This window comes from Bufo gargarizans, chromosome 2 (assembly GCF_014858855.1).
Source record: "Bufo gargarizans isolate SCDJY-AF-19 chromosome 2, ASM1485885v1, whole genome shotgun sequence".
Taxonomy (NCBI): domain Eukaryota; kingdom Metazoa; phylum Chordata; class Amphibia; order Anura; family Bufonidae; genus Bufo; species Bufo gargarizans.
In genome coordinates, this window is record NC_058081.1 from 413102535 (window position 1) to 413128054 (window position 25520).

Consider the following 25520-nt stretch of genomic DNA (forward strand, 5'->3'; position numbering starts at 1 on the left):
AGACGCCGGCAGGTTCCCCTGGGTGGAGCCTAACATATGAAGATACCAGAGCCTATACCGGGAGAACGGAGCGGCGCCCAGGTATAACAGTAAGTGCAGGGAGATCCCTGGGCGCCGCTCTACATGTCTGTATAGTTAGTTTAGATGTTTTATTCTAGTGAAAGGTCCTCTTTAACATAGCCAAGACGGATCCATTTTGAACACCATTGAAAGTCAATGGAGGACAGATCCGTTTTCTATTGTGCCAGCTTGTGTCAGTGAAAACGGATCCATCCCCATTGACTTACATTGTGTGGCAGGACGGATCCGTTTGGCTCAGTTGCAAGCAGCATTTTGGTGTCCGTCTCCAAAGCAGAATGGAGACTGAACTGATGAAAATGAATGCATTCTGAGCGGATCCTTTTCCATTCAGAATGCATTAGAATGCAAACTGATCCGTTTTGGACCGCTTTTGAGAGCCCTGAACGTCTCTCACAAACGTAAAGCCAAAATGTGAGTGTTAAAGTAGACTTAGGTGTATTTCTGCCACAGATTTGGGACAAAGGTTACATAACCTGAGTTGGGGGAAGAGGAGCCAAGTTTGATATAGATCAAATCTTTGTAACCAGTAGTGTATATCTGAGGCAGTTCTGTGCTTAGATGGGCTCGTTTTAAGGCAGGATGGTTTCAGACAAAAAGAATAAAGCAGGAGCTCACACCTCTTCACTCATTTTGCATTAAATCTTCTGGAACAAGGTTTCTAATTTCAGTTTGAATAATTTAGAGGTGTAGTTTCTACAATTCAGTAATTTATGTAAGTTCCTCAAAGTGACTTCGGAACAGAATTGGTCCTTTAATAAAGTTGGTTTTGGAAGTTTCCTGGAAAATGTTAAAAATTGCTTCTAAAATGCTAAGCCTTCTAACACCTTAAAAAATATATAATAATTGCAAAATAAACTACAAAATACAAACTATTTTGTGAGTTATAACTATCTGTCTTAAAGGCAAAGAAATTAATATTTAGAAACTTGCCACTTCGTATTTGCAAAATTAGGCTTGGTCCTTAAGGGGGTTGTGCATATTTGGGGGGGGGGGGGGGGGGTTGGACAAACCCCTATTCCTGAGCAGACCTGCGAAGGGAAATATACTTCCCGACACAGACTCCCAATCCTTCGCTTCCTGGCTTCGTCTGCTTCGCTGAGCTCCTTGGATGTAAACTGACCTGCTTCCCTTGCAGCAAGTGAACATTTGTCATGATGCAAAAGGACCAGGTCACAGATTCAGCCAGCTATTGTCGGCAGCGGCATCAAACAGGCAGTTTACATCCAGAGAGCTTTGCGGATCAGCCAAGGCTGGAAAGCGAAGGAGCAGGGAACCAGCAGGTGAGTATTCTTTCCTTCGCAGATCTACCCAGGAGGGTGGTTTTGTTAAACCCCTCCACCCTAATGGTAGCACATGGTTATAGTATGTCCTCACTTCTTTCTTTTATCAGTATTGTTATTAAAAAAAAAAAATGGGCTTGTTTGTTAAGACCGGCATTTTAGATGCCGGTCTTAATAAGCCCTTTAATTGGTGAGGATCCTACGAAGTTATGTAGAGGCGTTGGCCATTACATAACTTCGGTGCATTCACCGCTACTCTAAATGTAAGCCAGCTTCCTTGTTGGCTTAAATGTACACCATTTTCTACACCTAAAACAGGAGTAGTAAATGATGAATGAGACGGGCCTCCCAGCCCGTTCCCTTCCCCATCCACTTTTTTTTAGATCTGGCATGAACAGGAAAAAGTTGCAGATTGTGGCACAATTAACCTTAGCATCACAATCTGCACCATAAATACTCCTAATATAGGCATATTTATGATAGTAAATGACCCTAAAAATATTTTATGATGTTATAAATATTTATATTTGCAGAACAAAGTGTTCATTTATCGAGGAAAAGAATATGAACGAAGAGAAGATTTTTTGACACAGTTAATGAGTCAGTTCCCTTTTTCTGAGAAGCTGAACACTACCGCATCTCCTAGAGAAGATATTAAAAACTCCCCTGGGCAATGTATCCTTTTATGACATTATGGTATGCATATGTTGACATGATAGAGTATCTACAGTATGTTAGACTAATCATCCATTTCTTGTATAGATCCATTTTATGGACAGTGTTTGTTTTTTTTATTATTATTATTATTGTCTATTAAAGATATACAAATTTGGTCTCCTTCCAATCCATTAATGATCCTTGAAACATGTCTAGGCATTTTGGCCAAACCAGAATCTCAAATGGAGGAGACACCCACCTGTAGACAGCTCTTTCGAGATTCTTGCCCAGAGCATGGTATGGTACTGTTGCCTGGGTGAGAAGGCATTGTGGTAGCTATTTCTATCGCAAGATCTACCCAGGAGGGTGGTTTTGTTAAACCCCTCCACCCTAATGGTAGCACAACCCCTTCAGGGTGAAAACTGCCTGAAGGGGTTATAGTATGTCCTCACTTCTTTCTTTTATCAGTATTGTTATTAAAAAAAATAAATGGGCTTGTTTGTTAAGTTAGTGAGAATCAGCTGCAATATCAGGCTCAACTCCAGGGCCATATTTAGGGCTGTTTCACACGAGCGGGTGCCGTGCGTGACATCCGCTCCATGAATGACAGCCAAGACCCGACGCAGACTGCAGAGGCACGGAGCATTAACATGATTGATAATGCTCTGTGCCTCTCTGTGATCTCTTTGCTGCGAAATCACAGTGACAACTTTATCTCACTGTGATTTCGTAGTAAAGAGGTCACAGAGAGGCACGGAGCATTATCAATCATGTTAATACTCCGCGCCTCTGCTGTCCGCATCGGGTCTTGGCTGTCTTTCACGGAGCGGATGTCACACACGGCATCCGCTTGTGTGAAACAGCCCTTAGAGTTCATGAATCCCTATACACTTTAGCGCCACACAGCCTTCCTCATTGAGGTCCATACAATTTAGATATCCAAACACTCTCCCGGGGCCAGACATGACTGCCCAAAGGGGGCCAGACATAATATTGAGAGCCAGGTCCATAAATATTCTCCAGAAGGAGGGCCACAGGGGCCAGACATGACCTACAGAATAATGGCTTCAGGGGCCAGACACTGACATTTTATCCAGCGCACACGCTGGATAACGAGCCATGTTTTTTCCCTATAATATCATGTGTGTTTACACACCATCTGCCCCTGTTAGGTGACAATTGTTGGAAGCTTTCTAATATGCAATGAGCATAACACATGTTTTGAAATTTGTAAACATGATGTTTGTTAACACCAAACACACTGGGAACTTAAAGTGTCAGTGGTTTTTTTTTCACCCACAGTACAACAGATGGATTTACTGATTTTATTTCAGAATCACATTTGCAATGCAGGCCGTTGAGGTACAAACCGGTTTCCAAAAAAGTTGGGACACTATACAAATCGTGAATAAAAACTGAATGCAATGATGTGGAGGTGACAACTTCTAATATTTTATTCAGAATAGAACATAAAGCACGGAACAAAAGTTTAAACTGAGAAAATGTAATGTTGAATCAGAATTTCATGGTGTTAACAAATCCCCAAAAAGTTGGGACAAGGCAATTTTCACCACTGTGTGGCATCTCCCCTTCTTCTTACAACACTCAACAGACGTTTGGGGACCGAGGAGACCAGTTTCTCAAGTTTAGAAATAGGAATGCTCTTCCATTCTTGTCTAATACAGGCCTCTAACTGTTCAATCGTCTTGGGCCTTCTTTGTTGCACCTTCCTCTTTATGATGCGCCAAATGTTCTCTATAGGTGAAAGATCTGGACTGCAGACTGGCCATTTCAGGACCCGGATCCTTCTCCTACGCAGCCATGATGTTGTGATTGATGCAGAATGTGGTCTGGCATTATCTTGTTGAAAAATGCAGGGTCTTCCCTGAAAGAGATGACGTCTGGATGGGAGCATATGTTGTTCTAGAACCTGAATATATTTTTCTGCATTGATGGTGCCTTTCCAGACATGCAAGCTGCCCATGCCACACGCACTCATGCAACCCCATACCATCAGAGATGCAGGCTTCTGAACTGAGCGTTGATAACAACTTGGGTTGTCCTTGTCCTCTTTGGTCCGGATGACATGGCGTCCCAGATTTCCAAAAGAACTTCAAATCATGACTCGTCTGACAACAGAACAGTCTTCCATTTTGCCACACTCCATTTCAAATGATCCCTGGCCCAGTAAAAACGCCTGAGCTTGTGGATCCTGCTTAGAAATGGCTTCTTCTTTGCACTGTAGAGTTTCAGCTGGCAACGGCGGATGGCACGGTGGATTGTGTTCACCGACAATGGTTTCTGGAAGTATTCCTAAGCCCATTCTGTGATTTCCTTTACAGTAGCATTCCTGTTTGTGGTGCAGTGTCGTTTAAGGGCCCGGAGATCACGGGCATCCAGTATGGTTTTACGGCCTTGACCCTTACGCACAGAGATTGTTCCAGATTCTCTGAATCTTCGGATGATGTTATGCACAGTTAATGATGATAGATGCAAAGTCTTTGCAATTTTTCGCTGGATAACACCTTTCTGATATTGCTCCACTATCTTTCTGCGCAACATTGTGGGAATTGGTGATCCTCTACCCATCTTGGCTTCTGAGAGACACTGCCACTCTGAGAAGCTCTTTTTATACCCAATCATGTTGCCAATTGACCTAATTAGTGTTAATTGGTCTTCCAGCTCTTCGTTATGCTCAAATTTACTTTTTCCAGCCTCTTATTGCTACTTGTCCCAACTTTTTGGGGATTTGTTGACACCGTGAAAATTTGAATCAACGTATTTTTCCTTTAAAATTATACATTTACTCGGATTAAGCGTTTGATTTGCAGTGCAGTCAGATTTGCAGTGCAGGCCGCAAAGGTACTTTATGCAGGTAAAATATTTTTTTTTTTCACCCACAATTAAACAGATGGAGTGCAGGGCGCAAATTAACTTTTTAGCAAAAAAATATTAATTTCTCCCTCCAGAATTTAACAGATGGATTTACTGAATTGATTACACTCACATATGCAGCACAGGGGTACTTTACAGAAAAAATTTGGAATATGTCACCCCCTGGGTCCCTGAACTCACAGACGGATTACCTATATTATTTTCCCTTCCCCTGGCCCATATGCAGTGCAGGTGCACTTAAAAAATGGGTATATGTTGCCCACTGAACTAAAAGAACAGGATTAAATTATTGTCCCTGGCACATATGCAGTGCTGGTGCACTGAACTTGCACAAAATGGCCGCCGACGCCCACCTAACTAACAGACAGAAAAAAGAAAAATTCAGTGTCACTGGGCTCAGGGCAGGGTACAAAAATATTGCATTGCACCCACACACAAAAAAATAAAAAATTGCTGTAGATCGCAGAGTTAACAACAAGTTCTGATATCAGACAGATTCTTTTCTGTTCTCTCCCTCACAGCAGCAGCATTCTATCCCTAAAACTAGTATGAGCTGAGTGACGTGCGGCACTGGGTGACTCCAGCTTATATAGAGGCTGAGTCACATGCTGCACTGGCCAATCACAGCCATGCCATTAGTAGGCATGTCTGTGATGGCTTCTAAGGGCACATAAGTTAAACGATTATTGATTGGCTGCCCTGCAGCCTTTCCAAAAGCGCCATTAAATCGCTGAACACCGAACTTGAACCCAAACTTTTACTGAAATATTCGGGTTCGGGGAAAAATCCAAAAGTTCGGTACTAACCTGAACTTTACAGTTCGGGTTCGCTCAACCCTAAATGGCAATAATGCAATAACTGAATAAAAAATATTCATAATCATAAATAATACATTATTTTTGTTTAGCAAGAAAGAAAAATAGATGTGAAGGCCATGATACTGGTTTTGTAAGGTTCTTTGAATGTTCTTACCTGACTCATGATTAAAAAAACGTATCTTACATTAGTACTGTTGTACAAGGTTTTTTAATCGATTCAATGATCTATCTGGCATTGGTCAGTATATATACTGTGTATATATATATATATATATATCCAGAAAAAGGACGGCACTCCGGTCTTGTAAAAGTAGAAAAGTTCTTTATTCAACCATGCGGTGCACCGCATGGTTGAATAAAGAACTTTTCTACTTTTACAAGACCGGAGTGCCGTCCTTTTTCTGGATATATTAACTTGGGGTAAGAAGTCTATTCCCTTGGAACGTGCACCCAATTTTCTCTACACAGGATCAGTGCCGCCATTTTTCGTATTTATATATATATATATATATCAAGAAAAATGGCGGCACTGGCTAAAGAAAAGAAATACGGGTGCACGTCTCCAGGGGAATAGACTTGTAGCCCCAATCAATGGATCTGGAAAAAAGAGCGGCACTCCAATGAATAAAAGCAAGTGAACCCTTTATTCACCCAAGTGGTACAACGTTTTCGGCTCCAATGAGCCTTCTTCTCTTGCTTGAAGAAGGCTCATTGGAGCCGAAACGTTGTACCACTTGGGTGAATAAAGGGTTCACTTGCTTTTATTCATTGGAGTGCCGCTCTTTTTTCCGGATCTATATTTATATATATATATATATATATATATATATATTTAAGTTTGGGCCTGACTGCAAAAATGATTGCTCTTTTTTAATCAAGTATTGTATTTCTATCTTCTGAAAATATGGGGAGTGGTACTCCACTTTCTAAGGCTAGTTTTACATATCCTCAGGGTGATTTGGGGACATTTGGTTGTAATGCTTGAACAGAAATGTGCTTGTGTAAAGCTAGCCTAATGAATCATTTGTTTAGTATAGTACATATTGCTTCACATGATTCTAAAACTGCAGAATAGCCTCTAATGGCTATCTGTAGTGGTTATCTGACTGCTGCAGAAATGTCTTTAATTTTTATTTGCCTTGTATTATCTTTTACAAACAGACATGATCAGTGGTTATTGTAATGACAGACATTAGCTTAATTACTACTTTACGATAACATACAGTAATTAGGAAGGCATATATGTCCACATCTTTATTTAGCGTAGAAACGAAGTATTCAACTATTTCTTCTTGTCCACCTCGTTAAACGAAGAAAACATTTACACAAGGCACTTTGTCACCACGTACTTCATTAAATTTACCTTTATAGCCTATTCAGTATGATTTAGGAAACCTGGGTGAAGACTAATTGAGAAGATAGGAAAGGCATACACATACTAAATTAATATTCAAAGCAATCTTTAGAGAGCTGTCCCTTGTCTTTATTTATGTGAGAGAAAATAATTATTTTGTGCCCTTTGCATAAAAAATTAAAATAAATATAAAGGTGGTAATATTCATACAGAGCACACTAAAATAATTATTTCATAACAAATCTAGCTATTTTGAATACACATACACAAAATACCCAGGACAAACAAATGTAAAGGTCTATTTGTCTGTTTCCGCGCTGGCCTATATGTGCTGAACACAGGAGGGGCCGATCTGCATATAAGGCAGTGATCACTTCCCCTGGTTTGGTACCACCCGCATCACGTCATACATCTCTGTACAGCACTTTCATGTAGGTGCTGAACACAGCAGGAGTGGCAAGCCACAGGTTGGTGAAGCAGGAGCAGCGGAGCCAAATACATAGGTAAATGTGACGGGATCAGCTCTCCTCTCCAATGCTGAGTGCAGGGCACAGTGGAATGAGTTTGGATGAGATGGCTTCCTTCAGATATTGATGGTCTATTCTGAGGATAGGTTATCAATAACATCAAACTTCACAACCTCTTTAACCCCTTATGGACCAGGCTCATTTTCACCTTAAGGACCAGGCTATTTTTTGCAAATCTGACTAGTGTCACTTTATTTGTGAATAACTTTAAAACGCTTTTACTTATCCAGGCCATTCTGAGATAGTATTTTTGTACTATTTTGTACTTCATAAAACTGGTAAAATGGAGTAAAAAAAAACAAACATTTTTATTTATAAAAAAAAAAAAAATTTGCCAAAAATTTGGAAAAATTTGCAAAGTTTCAATTTCTCTACTTCTATAATACATAGTAATACTTCCAAAAATAGTTATTACTTTACATTCCCCATATGTCTTCTTCAGGTTTGAAAATTTTTTGGAATGCCATTTTATTTTTGGGGGATGTTACAAGGCTTAGAAGTTTAGAAGCAAATCTTGAGATTTTTCAGAAATTTTCAAAAAAACATTTTATAAGGACCAGTTCATGTCTAAAATCACTTTGTGAGGTTTACATAATAAAAACCACCCAAAAATGATCCCATTATAGAAACTACACCCCTCAAGGTATTCAACACTGATTTTACAAACGTTGTTAACCCTTTAGGTGTTCCACAAGAGTTAATGGCAAATGGAGTTAACATTTCAGAATTTTCCATTTTAATCCATTTTGTCAAGTAACAAAGCAAGGGTTAACAGCCAAACAAAACTCAATATTTATTACCCTGATTCTGTAGTTTTTAGAAACACCCCATATGTGGTTGTAAACTACTGTATGGGTACACGGTAGGGCGTAGAGGGAAAGGAGCGATGTCTGGTTTTTGGAAGGCAGATTTTGCTGGACTGGTTTATGTACACCATGTCCCGTTTGAAGCCCCCTGATGCACTCCTAGAGTAGAAACTCCATAAAAGTGACCCCTCCATATTAAGTTTTGTTTGTCTTTTAACCCTTGCTTTGTTACTGGAAAAAAATGGATAAAAATAGAAAATTTGCTGGCCACAGTCAGCGTATGAAAAAAAAAAAAAAGCACTTGCACCCCCAAAAATGTGTATGTGGGGCTGGGGGGGGGCAAGCTGGAGCACCACTGGTGGGTCTAGGGTCACACAGCTGAGTGCTGTGGACCCCACACACCCAATTCGGGTGCTAAACCACAATAAAAAAATGTTTTTCTCTAACTCTCCCTCACTATCCCTGCCTAATCTACCTCTCCCTACCTCTCTCTCACTGTCCCTAATATGCTGTTTTATGCTGATGGCACAAAAAAATTACTTTATGGGCTCTGCAGCCGGAGGCTCCTCTCTCTCCCCGCTCCACGGACGTGTATGAGCAGGGAGAGGAGGCCCGGCAATTCAAATCTGCCGCTCCGTCCGCCCACCTGCCCAGCCAGCCAATCAGAAGCGATCCTCAGAGGTGGCGTGACCGCCACCTCTCAGGATCTAAGGACAGTGATTGGTGGTGTATTATCACACCACCGATCACCGTCCTATTCCTGGTTATCCGGTCACCGAATAACCCGGAAATGCAGAAAACCGCAGGTCACGGGGCCCCCCTGGACATTGTATCAAGGTGCCTGCTGAATGACTTGAGCAGGCACCTCGACGGAGCTACACAGGGCGTACAGGTACGCCCTGTGTCCTTAAGTGCCAGGACATCAGGGCGTACCTGTACAGTGCAGTTCACTATGTCACAGGCTGCTTTACACACTCGCTTTAGTAGCTCTGGCGTAATGGCTACAGTGGTTCTGTGTAGGTTGGTTGCTATGAGCTAAGTGTAGTTGTGAATTGTGACTTTTATTTGTCTCCCTGTGTCCTTCACCGTTTGGTTCCCTATTGTCATGGTTTATGTACGCTGTGTAGGCTGGCTGCCCTTTCACTCGTACTGGCTATGGTAGATCCCGTGTATGTCAGTTGTTTGTTTAGGCGTGCTGGCTGCAGTGGGTGACCTATTGTGTGAACTGTCCCCTGTGTTGTTCCCTGCTGGGTTCTGGTTACTCCTGGTTTGTGTGGGGTTGGCATTCCATGTTCTGTTCTAGGTGTGTATGCTAGGTGATGACCTTGTTACCCTGCTTTATTATTCTGGTGAGCTGAAGGTTTGGGCAGTCTGTCTCCAGCTTTGCTGGGTGCAGGATTTATGCACCTGACCTGGGATTATTTCATCTGCCCTGTCTGTGTGGTCACCTAGTGAGACATCAAGGTCACCTTGTCCAGTTCTGTGTCTTATAGTGCAGCTCTGCCTATGACCGCCATGCATCTGTTCTGCATGGGGCCCAGACATCTGCTTGTCTATGCAGCTCTGTCTGTGACTATTTTGGATCTGGTCAGGGTACCAGGTAGGTTGATGTACTGCTCCACACCCAGTTGGAGTTAAAATTAATCTCTACTTTAATTGTAAGTGTTCACACAGAATATACCCTCCCGGTGGGAGGTGACTAAATGTGGTGTGTTTTTATTGGTTACTGGAAAGCAATAGCAAGCATTCAATGGGTTAATATTACACTTCTTTTTCATCAGGCTGACTTAAGAAATCAGCTAGGAGTGCAGCTTCGCAGGCCCCTCACTGACATTTGCATAGGGAATGCATTCCTTCCCCCCTCCCATCTTCAAGATAGTGGGAAAGCTGTGTGAGTGCCTGGTGGTACATCCAGGAAGCAGGATTTTTCTACTAAGCGGTGTCTGAGCAGTGTGACATAAGTGTATAAAACAAGCAAGTATCCATACTGTTTTAAAAGTCCATAACATGGCCACCATGCATCTGTTTCACATGGGATCCAGGCATTTGCTTGTCTGCCCTTCTATGCAGCTTTTCTTGTGACCGCTATGCATCGGTTCTGCATGGGGCCCGGGCATCAGCTTGTCTCATGTCTAGCAGCTCTGTCTGTGACTGCCATGCATCTGTTCTGCATGGGGTCCAGGCATCTGTCTGTTGTTTTCTGGTTCCCATTATGTCTTGTCTAAACAGTGTCCTGTGAATGTTTGGGTTCCTCTTCATGTGCCTGAGTTCCAGTCTTTCCTGTGTCTGTGTGGATCGCTGGTGCTTGCACCAACATCTGTCTTTTCAGTTAAGAAGCCTAGTGCACTGAGACCATCCTGGAAGTGCGATCAGTGAGTCCTCCGCTAAGTTCATCCCCACCATCAGGGGCTCTGTGAAGAGCGGGTCTCATTGTGTTTCCACCCTCTGGGTTTGTGAAATGTCAGTCCCTGAATTACTAAAAGGGAAAAGTGGAGTAGTCCTTGTAAAATTTTGCTGGGGTTAAACAATGATCTTGGCTTTAACTCCTCTTTCAAATGTCTTTAAATAGGTCTCCCAGAAGACATAACTTTGCTTGGGACCCCATAGATGCTAAGGCCTCTTTCACACTTGCGTTGTCCGGATCCGGCGTGGACTCCACTTGCCGGAATTACACGCCGGATCCGGAAAAACGCAAGTGTACTGAAAGCATTTGAAGACGGATCCGTCTTCAAAATGCTTTCAGTGTTACTATGGCAGCCAGGACGCTATTAAAGTCCTGGTTGCCATAGTAGGAGCGGGGAGCGGGGGAGCGGTATACTTACAGTCCGCGCAGCTCCCGGGGCGCTCCAGAGTGACGTAAGAGCGCCCCATGCGCATGGATGACGTGCCATGCGATCACGTGATCCATGCACTTGGGGCGCCCTGACGTCACTCTGGAGCACCCCGGGAGCCGCACGGATGGTAAGTATGCTGCTCCCCCGCTCCCTGCTACACTTTACCATGGCTGCCAGGACTTTAGCGTCCCGGCAGCCATGGTAACCACTCTAAAAAAGCTAAACGTCGGATCCAGCAATGCGCCGAAACAACGTTTAGCTTAAGGCCGGATCCGGATCAATGCCTTTCAATGGTTTAGCCTAATTCCGGATCCGACCTTGCGGCAAGTCTTCAGGATTTTTGGCCGGAGCAAAAAGCACAGCATGCTGCGGTATTTTCTCCGGCCAAAAAACGTTCCGTTACGGAACTGAAGACATCCTGATGCATCCTGAACGGATTTCACTCCATTCAGAATGCATTAGGATAATCCTGATCAGGATTCTTCCGGCATAGAGCCCCGACGACGGAACTCTATGCCGGAAGACAAGAACGCAGGTGTGAAAGAGCCCTAAGTCTACCCCTGTGTATGAATTAGAGTTAACATCACCATGCAAGATGATGGTACTATATAATAATAATTCATATATATTATGTCATAATTACTAATGAACTGTATGGTATTGGTATTCTTATAAAGCATGATATAACGCTCACATTCCTGTCTTTGACTGAATTTACATTATTTTTTATTAGGGCTAGAATTATCAGTGACTACTTAGTACCTTAACTGATTTACAGACATCCAGTGTTTTACAGTGCAACCGGTGCTGGAGGAACGACCCCAGTTTAAGAATAAGCCTGTGCCGGATCAGATAATAAAGTAAATACTGAATTTGATGTGATTTGTTTGACCGGTGTTAAATGAGTTATGAGCTGCATAAAAGGTGCGATCACCTAATGAACGAGCAATTGTTCAACTGGTAATGAGCAGCACAGGTACATGGGGCAATTATAAGGAATGGGCCCCTCCTATAGATCATAGTTACTCTGCTTCCCGGTACCCTGGATGGCCGCCGCTGTATTTCCCAGTTGTGCGGATTAAAACATTTGGCGACAAGGGGCTGGCGTCACCCAAGATGCAAGGGGGCTGGTCAACGTAATGGCCTGCTATTGGCTGCACCCCCTGTCACCGAATGTTTTGATCTGCATGACTGTAGGATGCAGCGACTGTCATGCAGGGAAAAGTGTCATCTATTGCAGGGGCCCGGGCATTGTGTGGGGCATTTTTCGATTTGGATAACCCCTTTAAGGCCTTTCACATTGGCTTAGGATCGGACAGTTATCAGGGATGAGCATTCCTGATAATTGCCCCATGTAACTGTGTTGCTGATTATCAGTTGAGCAATTGCTTGTTCATCAGGTGATCGCATCCTTTATGCAGCGCATACAATCATTGTTTGCTGGCAGCAAATTTCCCTGGGTAAATAAATATGTGCTGCCAGCAAACAACGAATCGGTATGGGCGTGAGCAATCACAGTATCAATAATTTTCCGGGGGAGATGACATCTGAATGCAAAGCAGCTATCACCTCCGCTCAATAATAAGACAGTTATAGTGAAAGTTTGGGTCATTCCCAACAATTGTTTATTCATCAACCCATGTAAAAAGGTCTTGTAGTCGCTGTTCAAATCTCTTCTATGACACACAGGACCTGCATATCTTGTGTGACTGGGGACTTACAAACATGTCAGAAGTACAGTTTACAATGGAGAATAGTCCTGGCATACACCTAACAACATGTAGAAAATTTGAACATAGCCTTATAACTGCTAGTATAATTTTTATGGTACCATATATTGGAAATATATACTAAAATACATGCACATGCAGCTATGCTGTTTCCTAAACTGAGGAGCAAGGGAAACAACATAGTTCACTGGGCTACACTGTTGTTTTCACTCCCATTCACTTCTATGGCAATGACAAAAAAATAATATAACATGGTTCTTCCGTAACTGGCCACTTCTGGTCACCACTTATGACAGGAATTCTTATGCCAGCTATAAATAGCTGAGATGGCAATACCCCTTTAAACTTTCATTAATAATTTTCTAAACCTGAACATGTTGCTCGTTAGGTAGTGCAGCGAGCCCCTGAAGAGCCGGTGCAGAGGATGGGAGTGGTATTGGACCTAATTGGGAGTATTGGCACGGTGTACTCCCTCAGACCATTGCTTCCTGCAGAGGGGTGCAATGAAGAGGTGGTTTGAATCATAGCAGAAGTAAAAGGAAAAAAGTCTCTCTTTACTTGTGGCACATCCAGCTAGCGAATGGTTGGTTTGGCTGAGAGTTTACAAACATTCTCAGTCCTTTCTTCTGTACTGTTGAAGTAAGACAATTTAGTTAGTACTTTCTGCTCCTTCACACTGTTGATGTTTTACTGAAACTTTCCACACAAAAATATATATCAACTTGCTCAGATCATCCTGCTCTATAATATTCTGCCTGCAGATTACATAGCATTTCTGTGAGAGTTTTACTTTAGAAGTCTCTCATATTATCAAGATGTTTTATCTGCAAAAGCAAGCAGGGCCTTATAAACTAATGTCACATACTTCTGAGCTTTGTAGCCCCATTGATATTGCTCACACAAAACTCCATAGCATTGGTAGCTAGAATGTAAATTACACACATCTGGGAAATTATACATATTGTGGCTTTTGGTTATTTACATAACTACAGTCGTGGCCAAAAGTTTTGAGAACTACATAAATATTGGAAAAGTTGCTGCTTAGGTTTTTATAATAGCAATTTGCATATACTCCAGAATGTTATGAAGAGTGATCAGATGAATTGCATAGTCCTTCTTTGCCATGAAAATTAACTTAATAAAAAAAAAAAACTTTCCACTGGATTTCATTGCTGTCATTAAAGGACCTGTTGAGATCATTTTAGTAATCTTCTTGTTAACTCAGGTGAGAATTTTGACGAGCACAAGGCTGGAGATCATTATGTCAGGCTGATTGGGTTAAAATGGCAGACTTGACCTGTTAAAAGAGGGTGATGCTTGAAATCATTGTTCTTCCATTGTTAACCACGGTGACCTGCAAAGAAACGCGTGCAGCCATCATTGCATTGCATAAAAATGGCTTCACAGGCAAGGATATTGTGGCTACTAAGATTGCACCTCAATCAACAATTTATAGGATCATCAAGAACTTCAAGGAAAGAAGTTCAATTCTTGTTAAGAAGGCTTCAGTGCGTCCAAGAAAGTCCAGCAAGCAACAGGATTGTCTCCTAAAGAGGATTCAGCTGCAGGATCGGAGTGCCACCAGTGCAGAGCTTGCTCAGGAATGGCAGCAGGCAGGTGTGAGCGCACCTGCATGCACAGAGAGGCGAAGACTTTTGGAAGATGCACGCACAGTGAGGCGAAGACTTTTGGAAGATGGCCTAGTGTCAAGAAGGGCAGCAAAGAACCCACTTCTCTCCAAAAAAAAACATCAGGGACAGATTGATTTTCTGCAGAAAATATGGTGAATGGACTGCTGAGGATTGGGGCAAAGTCATATTCTCCGATGAAGCCTCTTTGCATTCATGTGTGGGGTTGCTTCTCATCCAAGGGAGTGGGCTCACTCACAAAACACAGCCATGAATAAAGAATGGTGCCAAAACACCCTCCAACAGCAACTTCTTCCAACAATCCAACAACGGTTTGGTGAAGAACAATGCATTTTCCAGCACGATGGAGCATCGTGCCATAAGGCAAATGTGATAACTAAGTGGCTCGGGGACCAAAACGTTGACATTTTGGGTCCATGGCCTGGAAACTCCTCAGATCTTAATCCCATTAAGTACTTGGAGGTCCATATGGAGTAGGAGTTTGAGTAGGCGGTGGACATAGCAGTGTAGGTGGAAGCAGCGGTGGAGAAGGACGAGGTAGCCAACACAGTTTTTTTTTTGTTTTTTTTTTTAGGGTACACTCCAAAAGAGTGTGAAATATCCAAAATGCAAGAATGAGCAAGTCGTGCTAAATACAAGTTCAGACATTACAATAGCTGCAAGGCAGGCCAGCACCTCCAAGGCATAAAGGGCAAGCTCAGGCCATGTGCCCAATTTGGAGACCCATAAGTTGAAGGGGGCTGACCCGTAATTCAGCATGTATACTGCTCCACCATGTTGTTGAAATATTGCCTCCTGCTAAGACGTTCCAAATCAGCTGCTGGTGCTGGTTGTTGTGGCGTGCTGACAAAGCTTTTCCACATTTCGGCCATGCTAACCCTGCCTTCTGAGGTACTGGTGGTGCCCCAGCTGTGTTGGCGACCTCTTCCGTCTCCTCTACCTTCTCCTTGTGCTTCCACTGTGCCCCTGCTTTCAGGTGTGTATGTCACCAGCAGCGCGTCTACCAGCGTGCGCTAGTACTTGCACATCTTATGATCACGCTCCAGTGACAGAATTAAGGACACTTAACATGTAATCGCTCATGTGTGCCAGGCCGCCCGGAGGCAACAAAAAGCTGTACTCTGTCAGAAATGTATTGTCTGTGTCCTCTGTATCCCCCCCCAGCCACGCACCAGTGATGACCATGAGCTGGTTTGGGTGCCACCCTGCTGTGTACACGGTTCCTCCTCCTCCATTTCCTCCTCCTCATCCTCCACCTTGTCCTCCTCCAGAACTGTGCCCTGGCTGGACAATAGTGTACCTGGCGTTTGTGGGTGCAGGAACCTACCCTCGGAGCCGCTTGTGAATGACTGGCCAGAAAACCTATGAAATGATCCCTCCTCCTCCTCTTGTGCCACATCCTCTTCCACCATTGCCAGCAGCGTTTTTTCAAGGAGGCATAGAAGTGCCATAGTAATGCTGAGAACTGCGTTATCGGCACTGGGCATGTTGGTGGAGTACTCAAAACAGTGCAACAAGGAACACAGGTCTTACATGGATGCCCAGTCATTGGTGGAGAAGCGGTGCTTTTCCGCAGAGCGACTGACCCGTGTGTGCTGCAGCTGAAACTCCACTATCGGCTCCTGCTACTCGCACAGTCTGGCCAGCATGTGCAAGGTGGAGTTCCACCTTGTGGTCACGTTGCATATGAGGCGGTGAGCGGGAATGCCGAAGTTACGCTGCAGCGCTTACAGACGAGCAGCAGCAGGGTGAGAACGCCGAAAGCACACACAGACGTCCTGCACTTTATGCAGCAGCTCTGACATATCGGTGTAATTTTTAAGGAACCTCTCCACCAACAAATTCAGCGCATACACCAGGCAAGGGATGTGCATCAAATCGGCTAGTTCCAGAGCTGCTACGAGATTTCGCCCATTATCGCACACCATCAGGCCGGGCTTGAGGATCACTGGCACCAACCACTGATCGGTCTGTTGTTCAACAGTTTACTTACTGGTCCATGTATTCGTAATTAGGTGGACCTTGCCACAGATGGCGTTGCGCAGTGCACACCTGATTTTATCCCCCACTTGGTTATGCAGTGAAGGGATGGCACACCTGGAAAAGTAGTGGCACGACGTACTGTGGAACAGCCACCACCATAAGGCTTTTAAAACTCTCCGTCTCAACCAGACAGAATGACAGCATTTCAAAAGACAGTAATTTTGAAATGCTGGCATTCAGGGCCAGGGATCGCGGGTGGGTAGGAGGGTACATCCTCTTCAGCTCCAGTGATTGGGAGATGGAGAGCTGAACACTTCCATGAGACATTGTGGAGATGCTTGGTGACCAAGTGGTGTTGCTGTCAGATCTTCTGTTTGAAAGGGTGGTAGGTGGCACTGTCTCTACAGAAGTGCATGAACAGGCCGATACTGCAGCAGAAGAGGAAACAGGAGGAGCCAGAGACCTTTCTTGGTTTTTGAGGTGTCTACTCCACTGCAGCTTGTGCTTTGCACTTAGATGCCTGGTCATGCAGGTTGTGCTAAGGCTGAGAATGTTTATGCCTCGCTTCAGGTCCCTTGCTGAGGTAGGCCGTAGCAGGCATACTGTCTAGGGGGCGGCCGCTCCGCTTTTGCACCCTGCTCCCTCTTCTACTGTTCTGGTGGCTCTGTGCGACCACCGCCTCTTCCTCCGAACTACACAGGTCACTCGCATGACCTCGATTCCATGTGGGGTCAAGGACCTCATCGTCCTCCACATCATCTTCCACCCAGTCTGAAATGAGTGTTTTTTTTTTTTTTTTACAACAGAATAGAACACCAGTATCTAACACGTGTATTTCCCAATGACAGATGCAGCAAAGGCTGCAATATTAAGTACTTTGCCCAAAATGGGTGTTTTTTTTAAACCCAGAATATTATTGCTGTATTTCAAGCTTGTATCTCACAATGACAGATGTAGACAAGGCCGCAACTTTGGTATTTGGCCCAAAATGAGTGCTTTTGTAATAACAGAATAGAACACCAGTATCTAACGCATGTGTCTCATACTAACAGATGCAGCAAAGGCTGCAATATTAAGTATTTTGTCCAAAATGGGCATTTTTTTTAAATAACAGAATATGACAGCAGTATGTAACACTTGTATTTCACACTGACAGATGCAACCAAGGCTGTAAAATTTTGTATTTTGCCCAAAAATGTTGTTTTTTTTAAAACCCAAAAAATGATTGCTGTATTTTTAGGTTAAATTGCACACTGACTAATGCGGCATAGGCCCCAGATGGAGGGTATTGCCAAAAATTGGTGTTTTTTTAAACCCAGAAAATTATTGAAGTATTTCAAGCTTGTTTTTAAGAATTACAGATGCAGCAAATGCAGCAAAATTATTATTGCATTGCACTTATTTTGAGCAATAGTTTTTTTTTTTCAGTTGGTCCTTATTAACAATATTGGATCCTTTTTTTTGTACAGAGCTGAGATGCTATACTAGCTGCCTGTGGATTTTTTGTGTTTTACGCAATATGGGGAGCAGGTGGACTCCTTATCTCTGCTCTCTGTCCTTATAAACACTCATCAAAGGTCAATCCATATCTTACTGAGAAGAATGTGGCTTAAATAATTGTTTATGACCTCTTAGTAGTTTAGAGATAAGGGTTATTAGAAGACCTGGCACAAAATGAAAGTGAAAGTACTAGTCACACAGCTAGACAAACAGTAAACCCTTAAAAAATTAACTCCAAACGTATACATTAACAACAGGTCAGACCAGCTGTATGGGTCAGCCCCTAGAAACATCAAGTTACATGACGCTGTATTGCTAGTGATAAGGTTTCACACAGACTGTAATGGCTCCTCAAGCCACAGGAGGCCACTGTGTCTTTAAAGAAAGAAAGTAATGTTGCTGTTGATCCCAGAGGATGTAGGAGGAGTTCAAGTTCCTGGGCTGAAAGAACAGGAGTGCTGCAACCTTGCTGAGGTGAACAGAGAGAGACTGGCTGTTGTGAGACAGATCAACAAGGACTATAAAGTGATTTTTCCTGGCTACTGTGGGACAGATCAACACAGACTGTGAAGTGTGTTCGAGTGTAGTGAGATCATGCAATTCAGAGACCAGTACAGGATGGGTTACTCCTGTCAGAGCTGAACTGTGTGGATGCCTGTTCCTGCAGTCCAGACAGAGAGAGGAAAAGACCGCGCTGGGACGGACAAGCAAGCAACTGGATCAGGAGCCAGACTGCACCTGCCTACACGTACCAGGCCAAGACAAGCAGCTACCTGCAGAACTGTGAGTGTGCACCGATGCTAATCTGTGGTAGGGCATAGAGCAGGAAACTTTAGTCAGTGCATTTTAAAAACATGCCCTGGTTAGTAGGGGCAGACAGGAAAATATTAGAGGAGAGTAGCCTGCATTTTTATGTGTTTGCTGTTTGGAGCACATTTTTGTGGTTGCAAAGTTCAGTTATCCTTCCTGTAAATGTATGTAAACCTGTTAACACTGTTCCTGTCATTTGTCAATTGCACCTCTGATGCATTGGCACAATACTGTTAATCCGATTTTCCGGCCGTTATATTTTGTTCTTTAATAAAGCCGGTATCTGCTTCAGCCTCCTTGTCTGCTGTACTGTATTTGGATCCTGCCCTGTGGTCTTTTCCTCATCTGACTGCTACATAGCAGCCATTTTGCAACATAATCTAGAGACAGAACCACCAAATATAGCAATCCAAGGGGACTGCAATATGTGCAGAAATGTATAACAAAACATCAATTCAAAAACACACATATGATATTACCCCAAAATGTATTAGTAGAACAAATCATACAACAAACAACATATCATAAAATAAAATAAATAGCAGCAATACATGAAGGTACTATGACAGGGGAAGGGGAGAAAGGCGAAAGGGAAGCAAGGCGAAATACGCATTGGGGTTGGTTTGTTCACTCCTGGCCTCTGGTCTGTATTGCTGTCTTATGCTACTTTTTGCACTTATTTCTCAATTGATGATGGTTTTGTCCTTACCAGGGTATGCGGGATAGTATTCCAACTTATCAGGTTAATTCCTGTTGGGATTTCTCTCTGCAAGGTTACAGTAGCTACTGGTATGGCTACTTATGGGACCTGTGCAATATTTTTAGCTAGATGGGTACATAGGTGCACTTTTAAAGATTTTAGTTATATGTGTATAACAATTATTACTGGCACAGCATACCCTATGTAGATGCGACAATGTGGCCTTGAATGATCAGGGTGAACTAATACTGTCATAGTACCTTTATGTATTGCTGCTATTTATTTTATTTTATGATATGTTGTTTGTTATATGATTTGTTTTACTAATACATTTTTGTGTAATATCATATGTGCGTTCTTGAATTGGTGTTTTTTTTATAATCTAGAGATAGGCAAACATTTAACAGCTCATCAAGAGAGCAAACCATGTAACTGCACATAGTTATGTAGTTATTATTATTGAGTTATATTATGGTTGTGTCTCATGTGCTGATCCAGTACATATGTCATATAACACTGTTGTTTACAGATTGTCAGGGGTCACATGACATATAGAATAGATACCATGAATACCTTACACAGGACTGAGCCATGATTTTTTCATTCTAATGTGCAGATAGGTGTCAGCTTTATGATATCAGAAAGGTACTTAAGAAGAATGTTAAATACATGTATATTAGAATATGGTATGATTTCCTATTATATAAACAAGTAACTGAAAAAAATGAAAACTGGAATATCCCTTAAGTTTACTGCCCACCATTATCTCCTATTATTTTCCAGTGGCATTTTAACCTATTTTCTACAATCTGTTTAAAGAGAGTATATCACGTTATTTTCACCAACATAACTAACAACATTGCCCACATTCCAACCAAACATACCTGTTTTTGAGACTTATTTGAGAGCAGTCAGCATTTGGACTGCCATGAAGAGTAAGTTTAGGAGGACGTGGTGGACCCAATGCATTACTGTGTTGATGGTGTTAATAGTGGAACCCATAGCTACAGTATTGATGGGGGCTGTAACAGTGGCAGTCTGTGCTGATACAGAGCAGGAACTCTGGAGAATGGGCAAGGATCCCCTCCTGATATCTCACAGTCTGACAAAAATTGAAGGGAGGATGAGGACTCCAATGATTGTGTGTTCGACTGGAACTTGGAGCTAGACTGGGGTTCTGAGGAGGTAACATCAGAGGAGGAGGGTGGTGGCAGCAGCAACAATAAAGAACAGAGGCAACGTACGGCCTTTCTGGTGATGCTGCTGATACTGGATGCATTAGACCCAAAACATGCCACAGCTAAGCCAAGCTCAGCTGCTTCTAGCTTTATGCAAATATCTCCCATGTGGCAGTTGTTCTCCACACTGCCGAAAGATAACTGCATTGCCCTATGCCAGCAAGAATATGATAAACATCACAGCTCTACTGAACCACATGAAGTGGCATCACCCATCCCGTGGGCAAACAGACGTGTCCTCTAGCTACCACAACAAGAGTTTCCTTCTTCTCTTAGTATCTCTTGTGGCATGCAGGCCACATTTATGGGCAGTAATATGTCTTTCACATCATCATCACTTTCTGCTTCTGCTGCTCAGACTCCTCCTCATCCTATCCGTCATCATCCGTCAATAAGTATGTCTCTATGTTAGAAGTCATAAAAAAGAGAGTTTGAAAGAATTGTGAGTGAAGGTGGCACATATTTTGTAATCTTATGACTGGAATTTATAAAGGGAAACAGATACTCAAAAATATTTGGCGTAATTTATAGACCCGCCACCCCACCCACCAATGTTACTGAGGAGAAAGAAGATTAGCTATGTAACCAAATGGAGCAGAACGGGAGATTTCCCATACCCTGATTGGTGTTATGGTTCTGCTTCAGCTGAAACCAGCGGTGCACCACCAATGAGGCCAGGTAATACGATTGCCTCAGGCAGCACCAGATAGGGGCAGAAGGGGAGCAGCGCAAGGGCCATGGGCAATTAGCTTCTCATTGTGGCAAATGGGTTAGGTTAAGAAATTTGAATGGGGGCGCCGTTTCAGTTTTTGCCTCAGGCAGCAGAAAGGATAAAGGCACCCCTGGCTGCAAAGGATAGAAAATCTGCACCATTACTTTATGGTTCAGTTTTAGAAGGCACTAATAAATGCCCTGGATCTGGATTTCAGGTGGCCACGGAAATCAAAACAAATGCAAAAAAATTATTTATCAATGCTAAAAAAGGTCAGAGCAGGTTTGTTCTCTAAATAATGCTAATTGGGAGAAGGTCACTGGATATCAGCAAAAGGCAGATACTAAGAATACATATTTTTTTGTATTTTTTTTGTTCTGTATATACAAAAAAAAGGGAGAGGAGCTGTTGTGGCTAGTGCCAGTAAGGTTAATGTTCTCGTATAATCAATGTTGAGAATGAAAATCAGACATCGTATAGTACATTAAAATCTCTTTCTAACAAAACTAGAACTAGCCCTGTACCTCACATGGATTCAGAAATCTCCACATTCATTGCTCTGCTAGATTTATATCAAGCTGACAGCTCAAGGGGAGGGTCTTTTCTGCTGCAGCTCAGGGGCTGTGTCTCAGCTCTCCCTATCACAGCTCAGGAGGCAGTTGAAATATGTAACTGAGCATGTGCGGCCTTCTCAGTCAGCAGGGAAAAATAATTTAATAAAACACACAGCGGGTGGCGCTATGCAGATACAGGCTATGCTAAATTTGTAATTCCATGCCGTTACATAGGAATTCAGAACCAGGTGCTGGTTTGAAAACTGTAGAATATTTTTCATGGGACAAACCCTCTAATACATCCAGTGATATACTTAAATGGCTGAATGTTGATATGGTCAGTGCTAGGCTAAATAAAAGAAATGAGAACAAGGCTCTGGGATTACACCTAAGAGTTGTTAAAACACTCAGTTCAGTTACCGCTGTGCCTCTGTTCATAATTGTTAGATGTTCTCTAGGCAAATGTCATACCCATATTAAAAAATGACTCTGGTTTCCCCATGAAATTATAGACCAGTAAGCAGGGGAGTAGCTAAAGGTTCATGGGCCCTGGTGCAAGAGTTTAGCTTGGGCCCCCTTCCCTCAGTGCTTTGTAGCCAGGGGGCAGGGAAGCACATAGCATTCATGCTGCCCGAGACAAAAAACAGCACAATCAACCTCCCCCCCACACACACACAAACACACACTCCAGCCAAATTTCTTGACCTAACCCCTTCCCTCCAGCCAGAGGTGTAACTTGACTAGCATGCACTTTCTATAATACCGTTGTCTTCTTATGTGGCACAAGGGTCTTTTGGCCCCCTTAGGCTCCTGGGCCCGACTGCTACCTCTACACCTCCTATAGCTACGCCCCTTTCTTTCTGGCAGATCTTTAGGGGATTAATGGAGCCGCAGGGTGTATGCTCAACCTGTTCTCCATCAGGATAGAAATATTAAACTCCCATTCTTAATGTCAGTAGGATCCCAGTGAACGGACCCACACCATTCAGTTAGTTATCCCCTATTCTGTGGATAGGGAATAACTTTCATTCTTGACATAACCCCTTTAATTCATATCTTATCCCATCCTTTGGTTAAACTTGGATATGTATTTTCTTCAACTATACAAACTATGCTACTATGTACTAAAGTATAAGAATCTTTAGTGTGAACTTTTATTCTAGAAATTATAAGAACACTGGGCCTAGTTGGAAGAGTATGGTGACTGATTTGCTATAGCTGTGCACTTAACTTGAACAAAGCTCTGAGCACAGTGTTATATGATTATAATTTTGAATTTTACAGCTAGTTGAAAAAAATGATAAAAGCTAAGTTAAAATATATTAAACATAAGTGTTAGCATTATCCCTGTTACTTAATATATTGTACATTTTTTCCAGGAAGACACTTTCAAATATTTTGCATACATTTTATCTGTAAAAGTAGAATATATAAGTGTGGACATGACTCATTAAATGAGAATGTGATATTGCACTGGAAAATATACTATGTTATGCACTTCGGCTGATTGTCCTTGATATCTTTTAGCTTTTACAAGTCAAATTATGTGCAGAGATTTCACTATTCAAGACCTATACGGAAGGGCACTATTGATCCTGAGAACGAGTTTGCTGTAAGTATACCCATTTGGGATATTTTATTGTTTATATTACTAAAAAGTCCATAAGTATTGCTTAATATTGGATGTAGAACTATTAACAATACATCACCTTAGAATTATTCAACCATTAATAGTTGATATGTAATATATATTTGATTTGTTTTTCTGCACTGGGATCAGTAATTTTCAGGATGGAACATCCTATGTAAAGTTATGGGGACAGATTTTATAAAATGGGTTAAACGTCTTTATTCAGCAGCAATAGCAAGAATTAATATCAATGAAGAATTATCAGAAAGCTTTTATCTATCAAGGGGGACAAGACAGGGATGTCCTCTCCCCAAATCTACTTGCAATTTTTTTTAGAACTATTGGCTAGTTGTATTAGGGAATAATAAAGTATTAGTGGTTTTGGTGGCACTGAGTACAAAACCTGCCTCTATGTGGATGACACATTACTTTGCCTTAGTGACATGGTGAACACATTGTCCAGGGTAATAGATGCCATTTAACATTTTAGTTCCTGTTGGATCTGGAGATAAAATGGGGAAAATCTGTCTTTTTGTCTTTGGATAAACAGGAAGTTAAAGGTTTGGAAGATCTCTGATGTCTAGATAAAAAATATTTTGAGTATCTGAGGATTAAAGTTGCAGCAGATATAAGGGAATATGTGACAGTAAATGTAATCCCTGTAGTTCAGAAGGTTAGAACTAAGATTTCTGTCTGGACAGAATCACACATAGAGATGAGAGAATTGAATCCCACGAAGTGTAATTCGATCCGAATCTCCGGATAAATTCAATTCGCATCAAAGCCGGATTTCCTCGTGCTTCGTGGTAGCGAGTCGATTTAACCTGAAATAATGTAAAAAACAAAAAAAATTGAACTCCATTTTCTTGCGACAGGCCGGCCGCGAGGCGCCATCTTGATTGAAGATCTCGGCCGAAATCCCGTTCATAGTGACGTATGACGTCACCACATGCCACGCGAAGCAAATTTTTGGGTAAAATTCGGCGAATCAGCCGAATCTAACTTTTCAATAATCCACTCATCTCTACACATACTCTAGGGCAGATAGGATCTCCCTTATCCTAACTAAGGGTGACATAAACTAGTGACATATCCCTTTAGCAAAATGCTGGATCAGTTTCTTTAACCCATAGAGTACCAGCGCCGTACAGGTACGGCGCTAGCTACTGTGTTTAAAATACCAGCGCCATAGTACTACAGCGCGCTGATTGGACGGCCGGTGCATTAACCATGTGCCGTGGTCATCGCTGACTGCAGCACGTGCAATGACTGTGGAGGGAGGGAGCTGACATCGGGTCCCTGCGCTGCTGTGACGGGGACCTGATGCTTAGGCATCGTGGCTGCTTTCCTGTAAGCCCTCTGGATCTCACAGAAAGGAAACTGTAAGTGTATTACTCAGTCTAATACACTTACAGCCAATGCATTACAATATAGATGTATTGTAATGCATTGGAGAGGGGAACAGACCCCAGAGTGGGACAAAAAAAAAAAGTAAAGAAATGAAGTTTTACATAAAAATGTAAAGTTTCAAGTAAAGAAAAGCGCCCTTTTCCCAAAATTAATTTACAAAGTTGTAAAAAAATATGGAAAAAAAAGAAAAGTATACATATTTTGTATCACCGTGTCCGTATCGAACGGATCTATAAAAAGTATCACATGATCCACCCCATCAGGTGAACGCTATAAAAACCAAGCCGATCAAAATGTCTTATGTTCCCCAAAATGGTACCAATCAAACTGTCATCTCATTCCACAAAAAATG

At 42.4% G+C, this 25520-nt stretch overlaps 1 protein-coding gene across 3 annotated transcripts in view; it reads left to right on the forward strand.

The window, feature by feature from the left end:
• The window catches only part of DOCK2 (dedicator of cytokinesis 2), a 1177826-nt gene that overhangs the window by 945928 nt on the left and 206378 nt on the right, over positions 1 to 25520 (forward strand). For all 3 annotated transcript variants that reach the window (XM_044280877.1, XM_044280878.1, XM_044280879.1), the window contains 3 exons: positions 1895 to 2036; positions 12031 to 12112; positions 23656 to 23740. In XM_044280877.1, coding sequence (XP_044136812.1) covers positions 1895 to 2036; positions 12031 to 12112; positions 23656 to 23740 — 309 coding nt within the window. The remainder of the gene's footprint in view (positions 1 to 1894; positions 2037 to 12030; positions 12113 to 23655; positions 23741 to 25520) is intronic.